At 31.0% G+C, this 13,289-nt stretch overlaps 2 protein-coding genes across 4 annotated transcripts; one reads left to right on the forward strand and one right to left on the reverse strand.

The window, feature by feature from the left end:
- The first annotated feature begins 2,225 nt into the window (after nt 1–2,225).
- On the forward strand, nt 2,226–3,868 carry LOC120282901 (probable sarcosine oxidase). The gene has a single exon (XM_039289735.1). The coding sequence runs from the start codon at nt 2,555–2,557 to the stop codon at nt 3,791–3,793; it is 1,239 nt and encodes a 412-aa protein (XP_039145669.1). The 5' UTR covers nt 2,226–2,554; the 3' UTR covers nt 3,794–3,868.
- A 1,188-nt stretch (nt 3,869–5,056) lies between these two features.
- On the reverse strand, nt 5,057–7,360 carry LOC120256422 (protein CHLOROPLAST IMPORT APPARATUS 2-like). 3 transcript variants are annotated; one of them, XM_039264111.1, is made up of 3 exons: nt 6,155–7,359; nt 5,835–5,993; nt 5,057–5,297 (listed from the first exon to the last, which is right to left on the reverse strand). In XM_039264111.1, the coding sequence occupies exons 1-3, from the start codon at nt 7,067–7,069 to the stop codon at nt 5,238–5,240; spliced, it is 1,134 nt and encodes a 377-aa protein (XP_039120045.1). In that variant the 5' UTR covers nt 7,070–7,359; the 3' UTR covers nt 5,057–5,237. The 3 variants fall into 3 exon arrangements, with proteins under 3 accessions (XP_039120045.1, XP_039120050.1, XP_039120054.1); XM_039264116.1 differs by having other exon boundaries at nt 5,841–5,993; nt 6,155–7,357; XM_039264120.1 differs by lacking the exon at nt 5,835–5,993 and having other exon boundaries at nt 6,155–7,360.
- Nucleotides 7,361–13,289: the final 5,929 nt, after the last annotated feature.

A 13,289-nucleotide genomic window follows, 5' to 3' on the forward strand; every position in this document is an offset into this window, starting at 1 on the left:
CTAATTATAGCCTAAAATGCTATGTAATCTTTCACAGTGCCTTTGCCTTGACTTGATGACTAGAAGCTGAGTCAACACCCACTCACCATCTTTCATTTCTATCTTAATTTAATCGTTTAGAATCTACAGATCATTCTGTATCTTTAGCTTCGTCTTCTAGCGAGGACATTTTTTTTATGATTATGTCCTTCCATAATCTTTACCTTAAATTTAAATTCATCACATGTCTATGTTCTTTTTTTTCTTTTTTATAATCATCTTCAGCTTTGAAAGTCAAAAGGATCAAATTAAGGGATTTGGTGATAATTATCAGCTTTGAAATCAGATAAATTTGTTTTGTTTAGGCTTTGTTTGAATTGGTTTTTAATAAACCTAGAAGTTTTTTTTTATAAATTAAGCACTTCTGAGTTCTAAAAATGTTATTTGTATTGCTTTTTCTGAAAAAGTAGAAGTTGAAAAACAGTTTTTTTCAAAAGCTAGTTATGACCAGCTTTTGAAAAAAAACTGTTTTTTAGTTTATTTTTACAACTTTCACTTCTACATAAAAGTTAATTCAAATAGAAAATATAAAAAAAAGTATTTAACTTGCTCTGAAGAAACACTTTTTTTCAGAAGCACTTCTATTAAAAAACACTTTTTTGATAAACCAATCCAAACAAAGCCTTTATAGTTACGGGGTTATTTAAGATTGTTTTAATAGAGTAGTTATATAAGAATGATCCTAAGTAGTCATTGATGATTATGTCCTTCCATAATCTTTATCTTATATTAAAATTCATCACATATATATTTTTTTTTCTTAATAATCATCTTTAGCTTTGAAACCGAAAAGAATCAAATTAAGAGATTTGGTGACAAAATTAAACATAGTTTTGATTGTGCTATTCTTCTAACATTAAAATGACCATTCATGCAATTACAAAGTTGCCAAATGCATCTCAAGACTAGTTTTAATAGAGTGACTATATAAAAATTACTTTACACAGTTTTCATCTTTTGAAAATTCTGTATATTTTTTTTAACTCTACTTTTAATTGATGCCTAAACTTTTATGGGAGAGTTGTATTCCAATTTTGCTATCTATCTATGTTTGGTTATAGTTTTTGTTTTATCTCTATTCTTGTATGTTTTCTGTGGTTCAATTTTTTATTTTTTATTACTTTGGCCATTAAATTATTTTAAAAATTTTTGTCATTACTTGATATATATGTATATACTAACTTTCACAAATTTTAAAGTAAAAATATTTAAAATACTTTTGATAAAGAATGAAAGGTAAACAAAATTAAACAATTAAAAACAATGTCGTTTGAAAAAAAAAAAACCTTCCGAGTATAGCCTTACTTAGTTTGATAGAAATAAATGGTTGATTTTTTAAAAAATAAATCAAAAGTTATTTGCATAAACCATCGCTATATTATAGGAATATTTTAAATTATTAATTGTATACATGTCATAAATATTCTCTATTTTCTTGCAATGTTAAGAAAGGGCAAAAAAATTCAGGGACCATATTGCTTTATTACCTTGGTCCCCTTCATTTCTTTAATTTTTTTTTTTTTGCTAATTAATTAGCAATTAATACAATTCAATACGAGAAGATAAACATTAAATTCACATATGTCTCAATAAAGAAAAGAGAACCAAATAGGAAAAAGAAAATTTTCATAAACCCTTATTTTGTCCACAAGCACACAGAGAAGAAGACAAATTAAGCCAAGTTGGTGTGGTAGGTGACATTAGAATGTCTTCTTTCTCAAGTCATCGACTTGACCAAAATTCAGTTTCCGGTTCAATTTAGATTCAAAATCGAAGATTATGATTTTATAAATTTTAAAACCAGAGCTAAACCATAGACTTAAGGGTATGATTTCGGGTTCGATCCCAATTGGGTTTTGGTTCAGTTTTAATTTTAAATAATTTGGTTCTGATTAATTAAAAAATATAAAAATTTATAATATATATTATTTTTATTTAAAAAATAAAAAATTAGAATTAATTCTAACTAAAACTTTAAATTAAAAACTTTAATTGAAACGGAACCATTTTTTAAAGTTTTGGTTTTCAAACTTTGATGTTTCTGGTTTCGGTTTGATTCCAATAGTACCAGTTTCGGTTTGGTTCTATAGTTCGAACTAAACCGAACCGGAGACCGACCTGTCCACACCAAAGATTCAAACACAACTTCATGGAATCATCTCAAAAACAAACAAAAATAACAACACCGCATTGACTCTTATCTCTCTCTCTCCACCTCCATAAACCCAAACCCTGAATCCTACATAATCTCACCACTTTCATCATCTTCAACCTCTCATCAAAGCACCTTCTCCTTCCCCTCAATAGTACTATTTTCTCACTCAGTGTCATTGCTGTAATTTCCCCCATCTACAAGTCTCCTTCCAAAACACTGCATGCAGAGTTACATATACTCATTATACATAATCCCTCCCAACCCAAGTAGTTGAATATTTGATATCATAGAAACAGTAAGGAACCAGAGAGAGAGAGAGAGAGAGTTGTTATCATTTTTGCTAATTAGACAGTGAGAGAAATGGGAAGCTCCGGGGGTGACGGTGACTGTGAGTATGATGTGATAGTGATCGGTGCCGGAATAATGGGCAGTTGTGCAGCCTATGAGTTGTCAAAGCTTGGCCAAACAACACTTTTACTAGAAAAGTTTGACTTTCTTCACCATGTTGGTTCCTCTCATGGTGGTTCTCGCACCATCCGTGTAACATACCCAGAGCTTTACTACCCTCCCATGGTTCTTGAATCCTTTAAGCTCTGGGAACAAGCTCAGTCTGAGATTGGCTACAACGTCTACACTAAAACCCCTCAGCTTGACATTGGTCCTTCTGATAACAAGAGCTTCCTTGCTCTCATCTCATCCTGCCAAGCAAATTCAATACCTTTCCAATTCCTAAACCAATCTGATGTAACCAAGCTCTTCTCCGGAACATTTGATCTGCCGGAAGGATGGACGGCGGTGGTAACAGAGCTCGGCGGTGTTCTCAAGCCGACGAAAGCTGTGGCTATGTTTCAAAGTCTTGCAATTCGTCATGGTGCTGTTTTGAGAGACCGAATGGAAGTTTTAGATATCAAGAAAGACCATAACTGTGGTGTTCAAGTGTTCACGGTCTCCGGCCAACGGTTTAAAGGTAGGAAGTGTGTGGTGACTGTTGGAGCTTGGACTAGAAAGTTAGTTAATTCAGTTACTGGTATGAATTTGCCTATTCAACCTCTGCATACAAGTGTTTACTATTGGAAGGTGAAGGAAGGGAAGGAAGATTTGTTTTCGCCGGAAAGTGGTTTTCCGACTTTCGCGAGCTATGGTGAGCCTTATATATATGGTACTCCGGTGATCGAGTTCCCGGGGTTGGTGAAGATAGCATTGCATGGAGGGAGTTTCTGTGATCCTGATAAGAGGGAGTGGGGAAGAAACAGTGTTGTTGATTCTGTTAGGAGTTGGATTGAGCTGGTAATGCCCAAGTTTGTGGAAGCTGGTGAACCTGTGATATCACAAGATTGTATGTATTCAATGACACCTGATGAGGACTATGTGATTGATTTTCTTGGAGGGGAGTTTGGGGAGGATGTGGTGGTTGCCGGAGGGTTTTCCGGGCATGGTTTTAAGTTGGCTCCGGTGGTGGGGAGAGTGGTGGCGGAGATGGTGGTGGTGGATGGGGAGGTGAAAGGAGTGGAGATGAAGCATTTTAGGATTGGGAGGTTTGCAGAGGATCCTAAAGGGAATGCTAAGGAACATGGGGACAACCAGGTTAATTCTCTCTGATTACTTAGATTTGTGTTTTTCTTTTTTATTGATTTTATTGTGATGTTGTAGTTTTGGATTTGATTTTTAAGCCTGGTTTTTCTCAGTGTGATCAGTTTTCTGCAGTATTTTCAAGTAGAGTATGTAGTAAATGCCTGATTTCTGGATATGTTCCTTGCTGAAGTATTAATACGGTGACTCTGCAAATTTGTTTTTAATTTGAAATTGCAAAACTGTTCTGTTGGACAAATCCTTAATACACAGGGTACAAGAATACTAGTAAGCATACATTAAACAGCAACTGTTGGGATAAATTTTTTTAGTAAGGTACTAAACTATGACATGTTTTTTATTTTGAAATCCAAACTTCATTTGAATTAAAATAGTTACCCAATTTCAATTTTGTTTTATCGGATGGTTACTTGAGAGATTTCTGTGAGGACATACATGATACATTGCCTAGTCAGCTGACGATTCCATCTCATTTGTTGACAAAAAATTTTCAATATCAAGTCACAAAAATAGATCATATTCTTTCGGGGGACCACTTAGTGAAATAAAATTAAAGTTACCTAACCGTTTTAATTCAAATTAAAATTTAAGCCCCAAAATGAAAAAATTATAGTTTGGTGCCCTATAAAAAAATTTACCAACATTAAAAATGTGATTTCAATTTTCACACAACAGTTCCACAAGATCTCTGAGACAGATTCAGATACATAAATGACAATCAGTATGTTGTTTCTTTGAAAGACCATCTTCTAATAATGTCATGACACTAGTCAAGGATCATCACAAGAAAAGCACCTTCTCTGAACCATCAGAAGATTTCAGAGGATAAGTTCTTGTTCCTTGAGATGATATCAACCATGAATAATATATCAACAAATGGTCACTCTTCTCAAAGAGGCTCTTAATCAGATTAAAAAAATAATAAAAAAAACAACAATATCTGATATTGTTTTCATGATAGCTCTTGTGAACAATGAATAAATTACCGATGATTTCTCAGTTGAATAGAACAGTAATATTAGTTCATCCACAAAGAGAACTCAAGAGAAACTCACAAAGAGCATCTCAAAGCGACAAAAGAAAAGAACAGACAGACAACGATACAAGGAAAAGGAATTCGATTTCAAAATGAGAACTAGCTTGACCAGAGTATTTGAACAGTTGATTCATACCAATGCAATCCACTGAGCGAGTGCTTGATTTACAAGATTGAACAAAATTATAGATAACATACAACCATTGAGGATTTTCCCAATTCCACACCATTCAAGATTGATCAGAGAAAAAGAAATAATAATTCAAGTAAAAGCTATTTATTATATAGGCAAAATTGGATGGATTTCCTGTATTTCTTCAAAAGTAACATATGCTCTCATGAAGCCTCCCAATCTCTCCAAAAAAGAAAAAAAGAAAACCTTCAAACAAAAATAGCTACTAGCCTTCACCATTAATTCTACAAACTTTCTACCTCCATTGTTTCATGAAGAAGAGCAGGACTTTTGACAAACCTACCCTGCAACAAGAAATTAACACCTCAACCACATATACTTCATTTTCATCAACAAATAGTCCTTGCACTGCCAAACAACTTTATCAAAGATTAAAGCCTGGTAAGAGCATCAGGTAAAGCTCAATGATATATATATATATATATATATAGCATCACCCCTTACATTACATTTATCGCCTTTCCGCACAGTTACAAACTCTAGAAAAGTATTCATGCAATTAGTTACCAGATTCCACAATTCAAAATTCTTCTTCAAAAATGAATAAATACAAAAATTAATTAAATATTAGGTGAGAGTTCACAATTTGTCCCTCAACTTTATCCAAATGCTCATTATGATCCCTAAACTCAATAAAATTCTCACTTTAGTCCTCTCGTCTAAATTACTTAACTTAGTTGAGGTGTCCGGAAAGTGAACACATTTTACTAGTTCCAATAATAAAGATATGCATTCGTGGGGATAAACTTGGGAACTTTCACCTAAAAATTAAGAAGGGAATGCATGAAGGTAAGTGGAATCAAGTATATGATAAATCTTACACTTGCCTTCATGCGTGGCCTCCTATCAGCATTAACTTTCCGGACTTGGTACCTAATCTTCTTGGAAAACAACCTTGTTCTTCGTTTCTCTTTGTACCTCTGCACACATGCTTCTCTCCCTCCACCAACCCCATTCTCCGTTTCCAAAAACAAATCCATCTAAATCCAATGTGATAATGTAATCAAGATGCAATTTTCATGAGAAAATTTAAAGTATTTCAACTTTTTTTAAAAAAGAAAAAAAGAGACTGTATATGCAAAAATCATAAATTTATTTATTTTTTTCTTAAAAAAAAAACTAGTTTTTGAGAAGAGCAAACCAGAAGATCATCGGCGGAAGATTCCGGTAAGCCGGAGTCACCAAAAGGAGAGTCTTTGTCAGCCCAGCACTTCATCACCTCAGAATAGTCAAGCTTGAGATTCAACCTCGCCAAAGTCGTAGCTTTCTCTTTCCCGCCATTGCAATCTAATGGCGGCTTTGTCTCCTCCTTCTCCACCTTCTTCTTCTTCTTGCTCTTCTCTAATGGCGGTGATGCCGACAAAGCCTTGAACTTTGGGAGTATATCATTCACAGCGACCCTCGGCGACCGCCACCAATCCCCATCATCCACTTTTTTCAAAGCTCGACGAAGATTCACATTGAATCTCAGCCCAAACCCCATTAAGCTTGCAATGCAAGGATTGACGCAAGAACTCGCGGACAAACTCGAAGGATTATCACCGAAGATGCTATCAATGCCTTCGCCGGAGGGTTCCTCGTCAAGCAAGGACTCAGCATCAAAGTCGTCCTCAATGGCGTCGACCTGGATAGGTTGAGGAGCAGTAGAAGCAACACAAAAGGAGGTGGGGCTGGAGCTCGATTGGATCCGAAAGGATGGTTGTTCAGGGGATGGTTCGTGGAGAAGGAAAGCAGAGTCGGAGGGATTAGGGAAAGGGGGGAGGAGGGGAGGGGATTCATGGGGAAAAGCAGGGTGATGACGAAGAGAAGAAGAGGAGAATATGGAAGGATAGGTGAAGGAGAGAAGAGCAGCAGCTTCGTTGTAGGATTGATTAGGGCGCTTGCGAGGAGTTCTAGGTTTCTTATTGGAGATTGTTAGTTGAGATGAGCTCGATTCAGAGATGGTCGACGACGGCGAAGACGATTGTAAGGATCGCGACAACGGCGACGATGCCTTCACGAGGTCGAGCTCAAACCCTAATGTCCGGCCACCGCCAGTGAGGCAAGGAGAAGACATTGATTCAAAGCTTCGAGAGCATCAATGGTGGATTAAAAACCCTAAACCTAAAACCTTAAACCCTAAACCTCAGAACTTCAATAAATCCATGGATTCTGAGAACCAGGAGATGAATCCATGGAATTGGATGGAGAACTCTTGGGGAAAGCTCGGAGACTAAGAAGTGGGAGAGAGGGATGAGAGATTCAAGAAGGAAAAAGGAGAGGGTTTTGGAGAGATTGGAACAGAGGAAGAGACAAGCTGAGCTTTCACTGGCCGGGCACACCAAGTGAATTGCTGGAACTTTCTTTCCTTTTTAAATTAATTTTCCTCCTTTTTATTTATTTATTTTGATCTGATTGTCTTAAGTGAGATTATATATTATGTGTTTTGACTCCAGTGACCATCCTTTCCTTTTTCACAATTTTGACTATATAATTTCACCTCTTTATAATTAATAAATAAATAAATTATGATCCTATGTATTTTCTCTAATAATGAATAATAATAATAATAATATTTAATTTAAATAATATATACTAAATATGCTAACAACATGTGATCTATTATTACTACTGAGTTCTTATTTTAGAAAAAATCTGAAATTAAACACTAAAATTCATTCAAAATGAGGGTATATGTATTTAGTGAAATTATTTTACATTAGTGTATATCTTTAACTTTTTTTTTATTAAGTATTTGTCATTTATTTATAATATATATTAGAATATGTCAACTGTTTATAATTGAGTACAATAGTGATTAGGGTGGTACAGGGAGAGAGGTGCTATTTGAATTAATTAATTTTGAGACGATTTTAATTAAAATATTATGTATTTTATTTTTTAATTGTGCTATTATTTATAAACAATAAAATGGAATCAGTGGTAAAATTTATTGGTTAGTATTATATTAGATATGTACATTGGTTGCATCAGTGACACAAACACATGATTAACGTTGACAACTAAACATGTGTTACATTCAAATAAGGTGCCAAACTAAAGTTTTTGCATGTACATCCAAACAAACTTTGGAAATCACATAGTCTGTATGTTATTTTCATCGTTTCATGCCATTAATTAATCACTTATTAACAAATATGCACATTAGTATATGTATAATAACTAATCATTAAAATTATGTCATAATTATATATTGTTGTATAAGACCTGAATTGTCCAGTGTTTAATTAAAATTTTATACTAATAATTTAAATATACAAATTTTTATTTTATACTAAATATTCTCTTGTTGGGTGCTAATTTAACTGTGTTTTGTGACAAGGTTGTTATATGTATATATTAATGGAATGTTATTACAAAGGTATAAATGTAAAAAAGAAAAGTTAAAGCAAAGGAAAATACAAAGTTACCAAAAAAGAGCTCAGCGCTGGCCTCTCTATCTTGGACCGCATGGACTTTTTAGTGGTTCAATTATCTAATGACGTGGCGGATTTTGATTGGTACAGTAGATTTCCGTCCCCACGTGTCACGTTTTTATTGGTTATCAGGGTTTCACGTGGGGAGAGATAGGGTATATTTCTGTGATCTTGGAAGGATGTATGTGGTTTTGGGGATCCGTACGTGTGGGTCTAAAGTTCACAATGATGAGAGAAGTGGGCCCCAAAAAAAATTATTTATTTTATTTATTTTTATTTTTTAAAAATCTACAACATTTAGATATTTGTTTTCACTTCTTTTATTCACAATGAAAATTAATTCAATTGAGTGATTTGAACGGCTGTCATTATTTAATAAATTATCGTTAAAAATTATCAATTTAAATGTTTGTCCAAAAAAAAAAACTCTAATACTAAGAAATAGAAGTTTCTTTTTTTCATTTTATTAATTTTTTATTCATTATTTACTAGATTTGTTGAAATGGTGTTCTTTTTGCCCATTTACATGGATTGAGTGAATAAAACTCATTACTTCCCAATTGATAGCTAAACAAGAAAAACTTTGATACTAGAAAATCAAATTTTATTATTATTACTTTTTTTTTTTGGTATTAATGTTCAAATTTTCATTACTTAATAAAGTTATTGAGCACACATTATTCTTATTACTTTCAAAATTTTTTATGCATTTATTTGTTACTACATAAATGAATGCAATTCTCATAAATAGAGACATACCTTTTCATCATGCTGTTTTTTTTTCATGTTCATCTTCACCACACTAGCTTACAAACAAGTTATGTGCACCTTATCCATTCTGTTTCATGATTTAAAGATTTCATTCTCTTATGAAATATATGGATAAACTTTTGCATTGTTATAGACAACCTCATTCATTCACAATTCCCACATAAATCATAATAATTTTAATTTATTTTTTTTTTTTGGTTAATTTCCATTTACAATGCTTTAATTCAATTTAAACATGGATTATTTATGTCTTTATTGTATAATTATAATTTTTTTCTATATATATGTTTTTGGGATATCTCTTTCTAAGGTCACCTTATCTTTTCTTAGGTCCTATAAAATGTGAGAAGATGCATGCATGAGGCTTAGAACAAGGACACGTTTGACAATTTTCAATCAACCATGTATTCAATACTACTCACTTATGGTTGGATAATGTTAACTTGTATACTCTTATCTAGATCACCTTCATTTTTGTGGTCATGTTTTAATATGATGTTCAAAGTTCCATCTATCAACATAATATCAATTGACAACATCAATTGACATCATATATAATTAGTTATAGTTTTACCTATAAAATTAATTATCATAGTTTTATATGACACCTTACATACATACACGCATACACATAATATATATTATAATAGTCCATGAGGTGGGCAAACTAACTAATGTTGTAACAAATATATATTAATATATACACAAGCAAAAAATACATGATATAATTAAATAAATTATATCAATGAAATAGAGAAAAAATTAGAAGGGAGGATGCTTAATTTAAATAGTAAGATTTTTGTTTTGGTCATTGACATATAGTACAATGAGATTTTGAGAAGACTATTTCTTGCATACATATATAAAGATTGTAATTCGGGATTATTTGTTTAAATAACCCAAATCTCTACTAAATGGATCAACCCCTATTTATTAAATGGTAAGATCTATTATAACTTTAAAAGATATATCATATAACTTTACTAGCAATTTAAATAACTGGTTCTATTTTGAATAAAAAATATATGCATAATTTTTAAACTTAACTTTGTTATGTAATTTTTAATGATATATAATTTCACTCAATCAACTACTAAAATCAATAGTTGAGTTAATCAAATTCGATACAAGAAATTCTAAAGTAGCGTTTGGTTGGATGTAATTCTAAATATAGTGGATTTCCAGTTACAATGTAATTAGAAATACTTGGTTTTCAAAATACAGTGCAATCAAATCTTATGTTTAGTTAGATGTAATTGAAATTACTGTATTATAAAATTTTATGTTTGTTTGAAAAGATTTGTAAATCTGGAATTAGAAAACACGTGTATATGTCTATGTACATGTGTGCATATGCATATATGTATATGAGTATATGTATATATATATATACATATATGTATATATATATATACATATACATATGTAAGTATACATGTATAAGTATATATATGTATATATACATATAAGTATATAAGTATATATATATGTGTGTAAAAATACCTGTATATGTTTATATAAATATGTATATGTATATGTATGTGTATGTGTATTTGTATATGTGTATATATATTTCTATATATGTATGCATGCATGTATATATATATATACATTGGTTTTCAACTTCCGGAATTTGGTTTTACGGCCTACACAAAAAAAAAACTATTGTAATGTAATCCCAATTACATTAGGATTTGTAGATTCACCCAAACAAACAATGAATTTCATAAAGTATTTGGTTTTACATATAAAATCAAATACACCAAAACAAACACACTTTAATTGTAATACAAGATACTTATCAATGATTTTTGGCCTATTGACTAGGGTGTTGTTCTTTTTAGAGAGGACCCGAGCTCGAATCCAAAGCCCACACAAAATAAGGACACATATGTATTAAGATATTAACTTCATGTTTGTGCATATCCCTGACTTTCGTTAAATGAGAGGCATTTGTCACCTAATTGTCAAAAAAATAAAAAAATAATAAAAAATAAAAACTAATACAAAATGCTCAGACTAATGACTTAATAATAATATCATGTCACTTAATAAAACAGTAGTTTATCCAATTTTTTTTTAAATGAAAAATAATATTATAATGAGACATTAAATTGCAACGAAGCACATATGCTAGACATTTTTTCTCTCTAAAAATTAGCTATTTAAAAGTGGAATTACTACAAAATTTTATATTAAATTCCTCATGGCGTATACATTACACTTGCGAAACTAAAACAAAAGTCCATATCTTAACAAGTCATATATATATATATATATATATATATATAAAGCAACTCTACAATTATTTTAAGCACTAATTAGGTTCAACCAACTCCACTTTAAAAAAAGATCATCATTTAGCTCAAACCACCAAACAGGGTCAATGCCAACCAACGAAACAATCAAGCCCACCAAACTTAGGTTTGTCAAAAGCCTAATGCAAATATCTAATGATTAGCAAGCCCATATCAAACAAAGATCAAATTGAATCCTCATATATATATATATATATATATATATATATATTATTCATGGTTTCACTCATGTAGAACTAATTTATCATTTAGTAATTTGACATTGAATTTTTTTTTTTAAGAATATACATCTAAACAACTTTACATATATAAAAGCATTTTTACATTACTTTATGTAAACATAAAATACAGAGAAACACTCAACTTACTTTGAGTAGTACTTTTTTAAATTTTTTTTATTAAATTAAAAAAATATATATTTTTTTAAGCCAATTCCAGTAAGCCCTTATTGTTTAACCAATCTCATCATTAACTTATGATTTTCTGCAATAAAAATTTTAATAAGTAAAATTTTTAAACAATTACTAACTAGAGTGATTTAAGTGATAACTAATGGTTTTAAATTTAAAATTGAGAAAAATAAAAAAAAAACCCATGTGGTTTCCGAGTTTTGCAAAATAAGGAATGAGGAATTTTTTTTTCGATTATATGATATGTGGTTTCTCAGATTTGCAAAAAAGGTAAAAACCGTTAGGCACACTATATATATATATATATATATATATATATATAATCTGAGATGTCTGTAATATGCCCCCAGATTTAGAAAAAGTAAAAAGACAGAGAAGATAAGAGATATAGAAACAAATGGGGATAAACAGTTGAATGAATAGTAGAAATGGGTTGTACTGTCATCCAATTCTTTATGTTTTTTTTTTATATTTTTTTAAAAATAATTTTTTTTACAAATTAATACCTATCATCTAAAACATAATGATTTTTTAAAAACATATCTACAAAAATTTATTAAAAAATTAATTTATTTTTACAAGTTAATACTTATCATCTAAAACATAATAATTTTTTAAAAACATATCTATAAAAATTTATTATTTGATTTATTGATATTTTATAAATTACTTTATGTAGCATATTAAAAAAATTCTATATTTTTATTTTTGGTTTTGTATAATTTTTTTTTTTTTTTTACCAAGATGCTCACGGTTAGGTAGCTGAGAAAAGCAAGAACTTGCAATGGAATAAGTGGGGGGTGGGTCTGCGCACATGTGGGCATTAGAACCACTTGTATATAATCATTACTCGCACTTTTAAAAATATACCCTCACTTTCAAAAACTTGTTATCACCTGTGATTCGAACTCTCAATTGAAATCATTTAACCACTTGGTTGTTGATTTCTGTTTTTACAAATTAGTTTATATAATATATAAAATTATATTATTAGTAGAGATTTTTAACAATTTAATGTTTAATAGCTGTAAACTATAAATTAAATAAAAAAATTTAAAAAAACTGTAAAATTTTATTAATTGATTTTTTTAAAAAATGATTGCCATATCGCATATATCACACAAGTCAAAACTTCCTTCAAAGTTATATATTTATTTATTATTTTAATTAAAACTATACAATTTAATATAACTTACTTGCATAAATTCAAGTAAAAAAAAAACCAAACGAACCGAACCAACTTCTAACACCAAACCCAAACCGAACCAAAAGACAACTATAATTATACGTCACTTCGCAGGCACACCGCACCGCGCGCGAGGTTCAAGGGCTGCTAGTACTACGACTGCTATTCCCCGCCC

The sequence above is a fragment of the Dioscorea cayenensis genome, chromosome 3 (assembly GCF_009730915.1).
Source record: "Dioscorea cayenensis subsp. rotundata cultivar TDr96_F1 chromosome 3, TDr96_F1_v2_PseudoChromosome.rev07_lg8_w22 25.fasta, whole genome shotgun sequence".
NCBI lineage: Eukaryota > Viridiplantae > Streptophyta > Magnoliopsida > Dioscoreales > Dioscoreaceae > Dioscorea > Dioscorea cayenensis.

Bases quoted from the DNA above. Each gene is read 5' to 3' on its own strand.
- LOC120282901 (XM_039289735.1), top strand. From the start codon at position 2,555: ATGGGAAGCTCCGGGGGTGACGGTGACTGTGAGTATGATGTGATAGTG.
- LOC120256422 (XM_039264111.1), bottom strand. From the start codon at position 7,069: ATGTCTTCTCCTTGCCTCACTGGCGGTGGCCGGACATTAGGGTTTGAG. The intron at 5,994-6,154 runs GTTTGCTCTTCT...CATTGGATTTAG, and splicing joins CTTCCGCCGATGATCTTCTG to ATGGATTTGTTTTTGGAAAC. The intron at 5,298-5,834 runs GTAAGATTTATC...TTCTTGTTGCAG, and splicing joins GGCCACGCATGAAGGCAAGT to GGTAGGTTTGTCAAAAGTCC.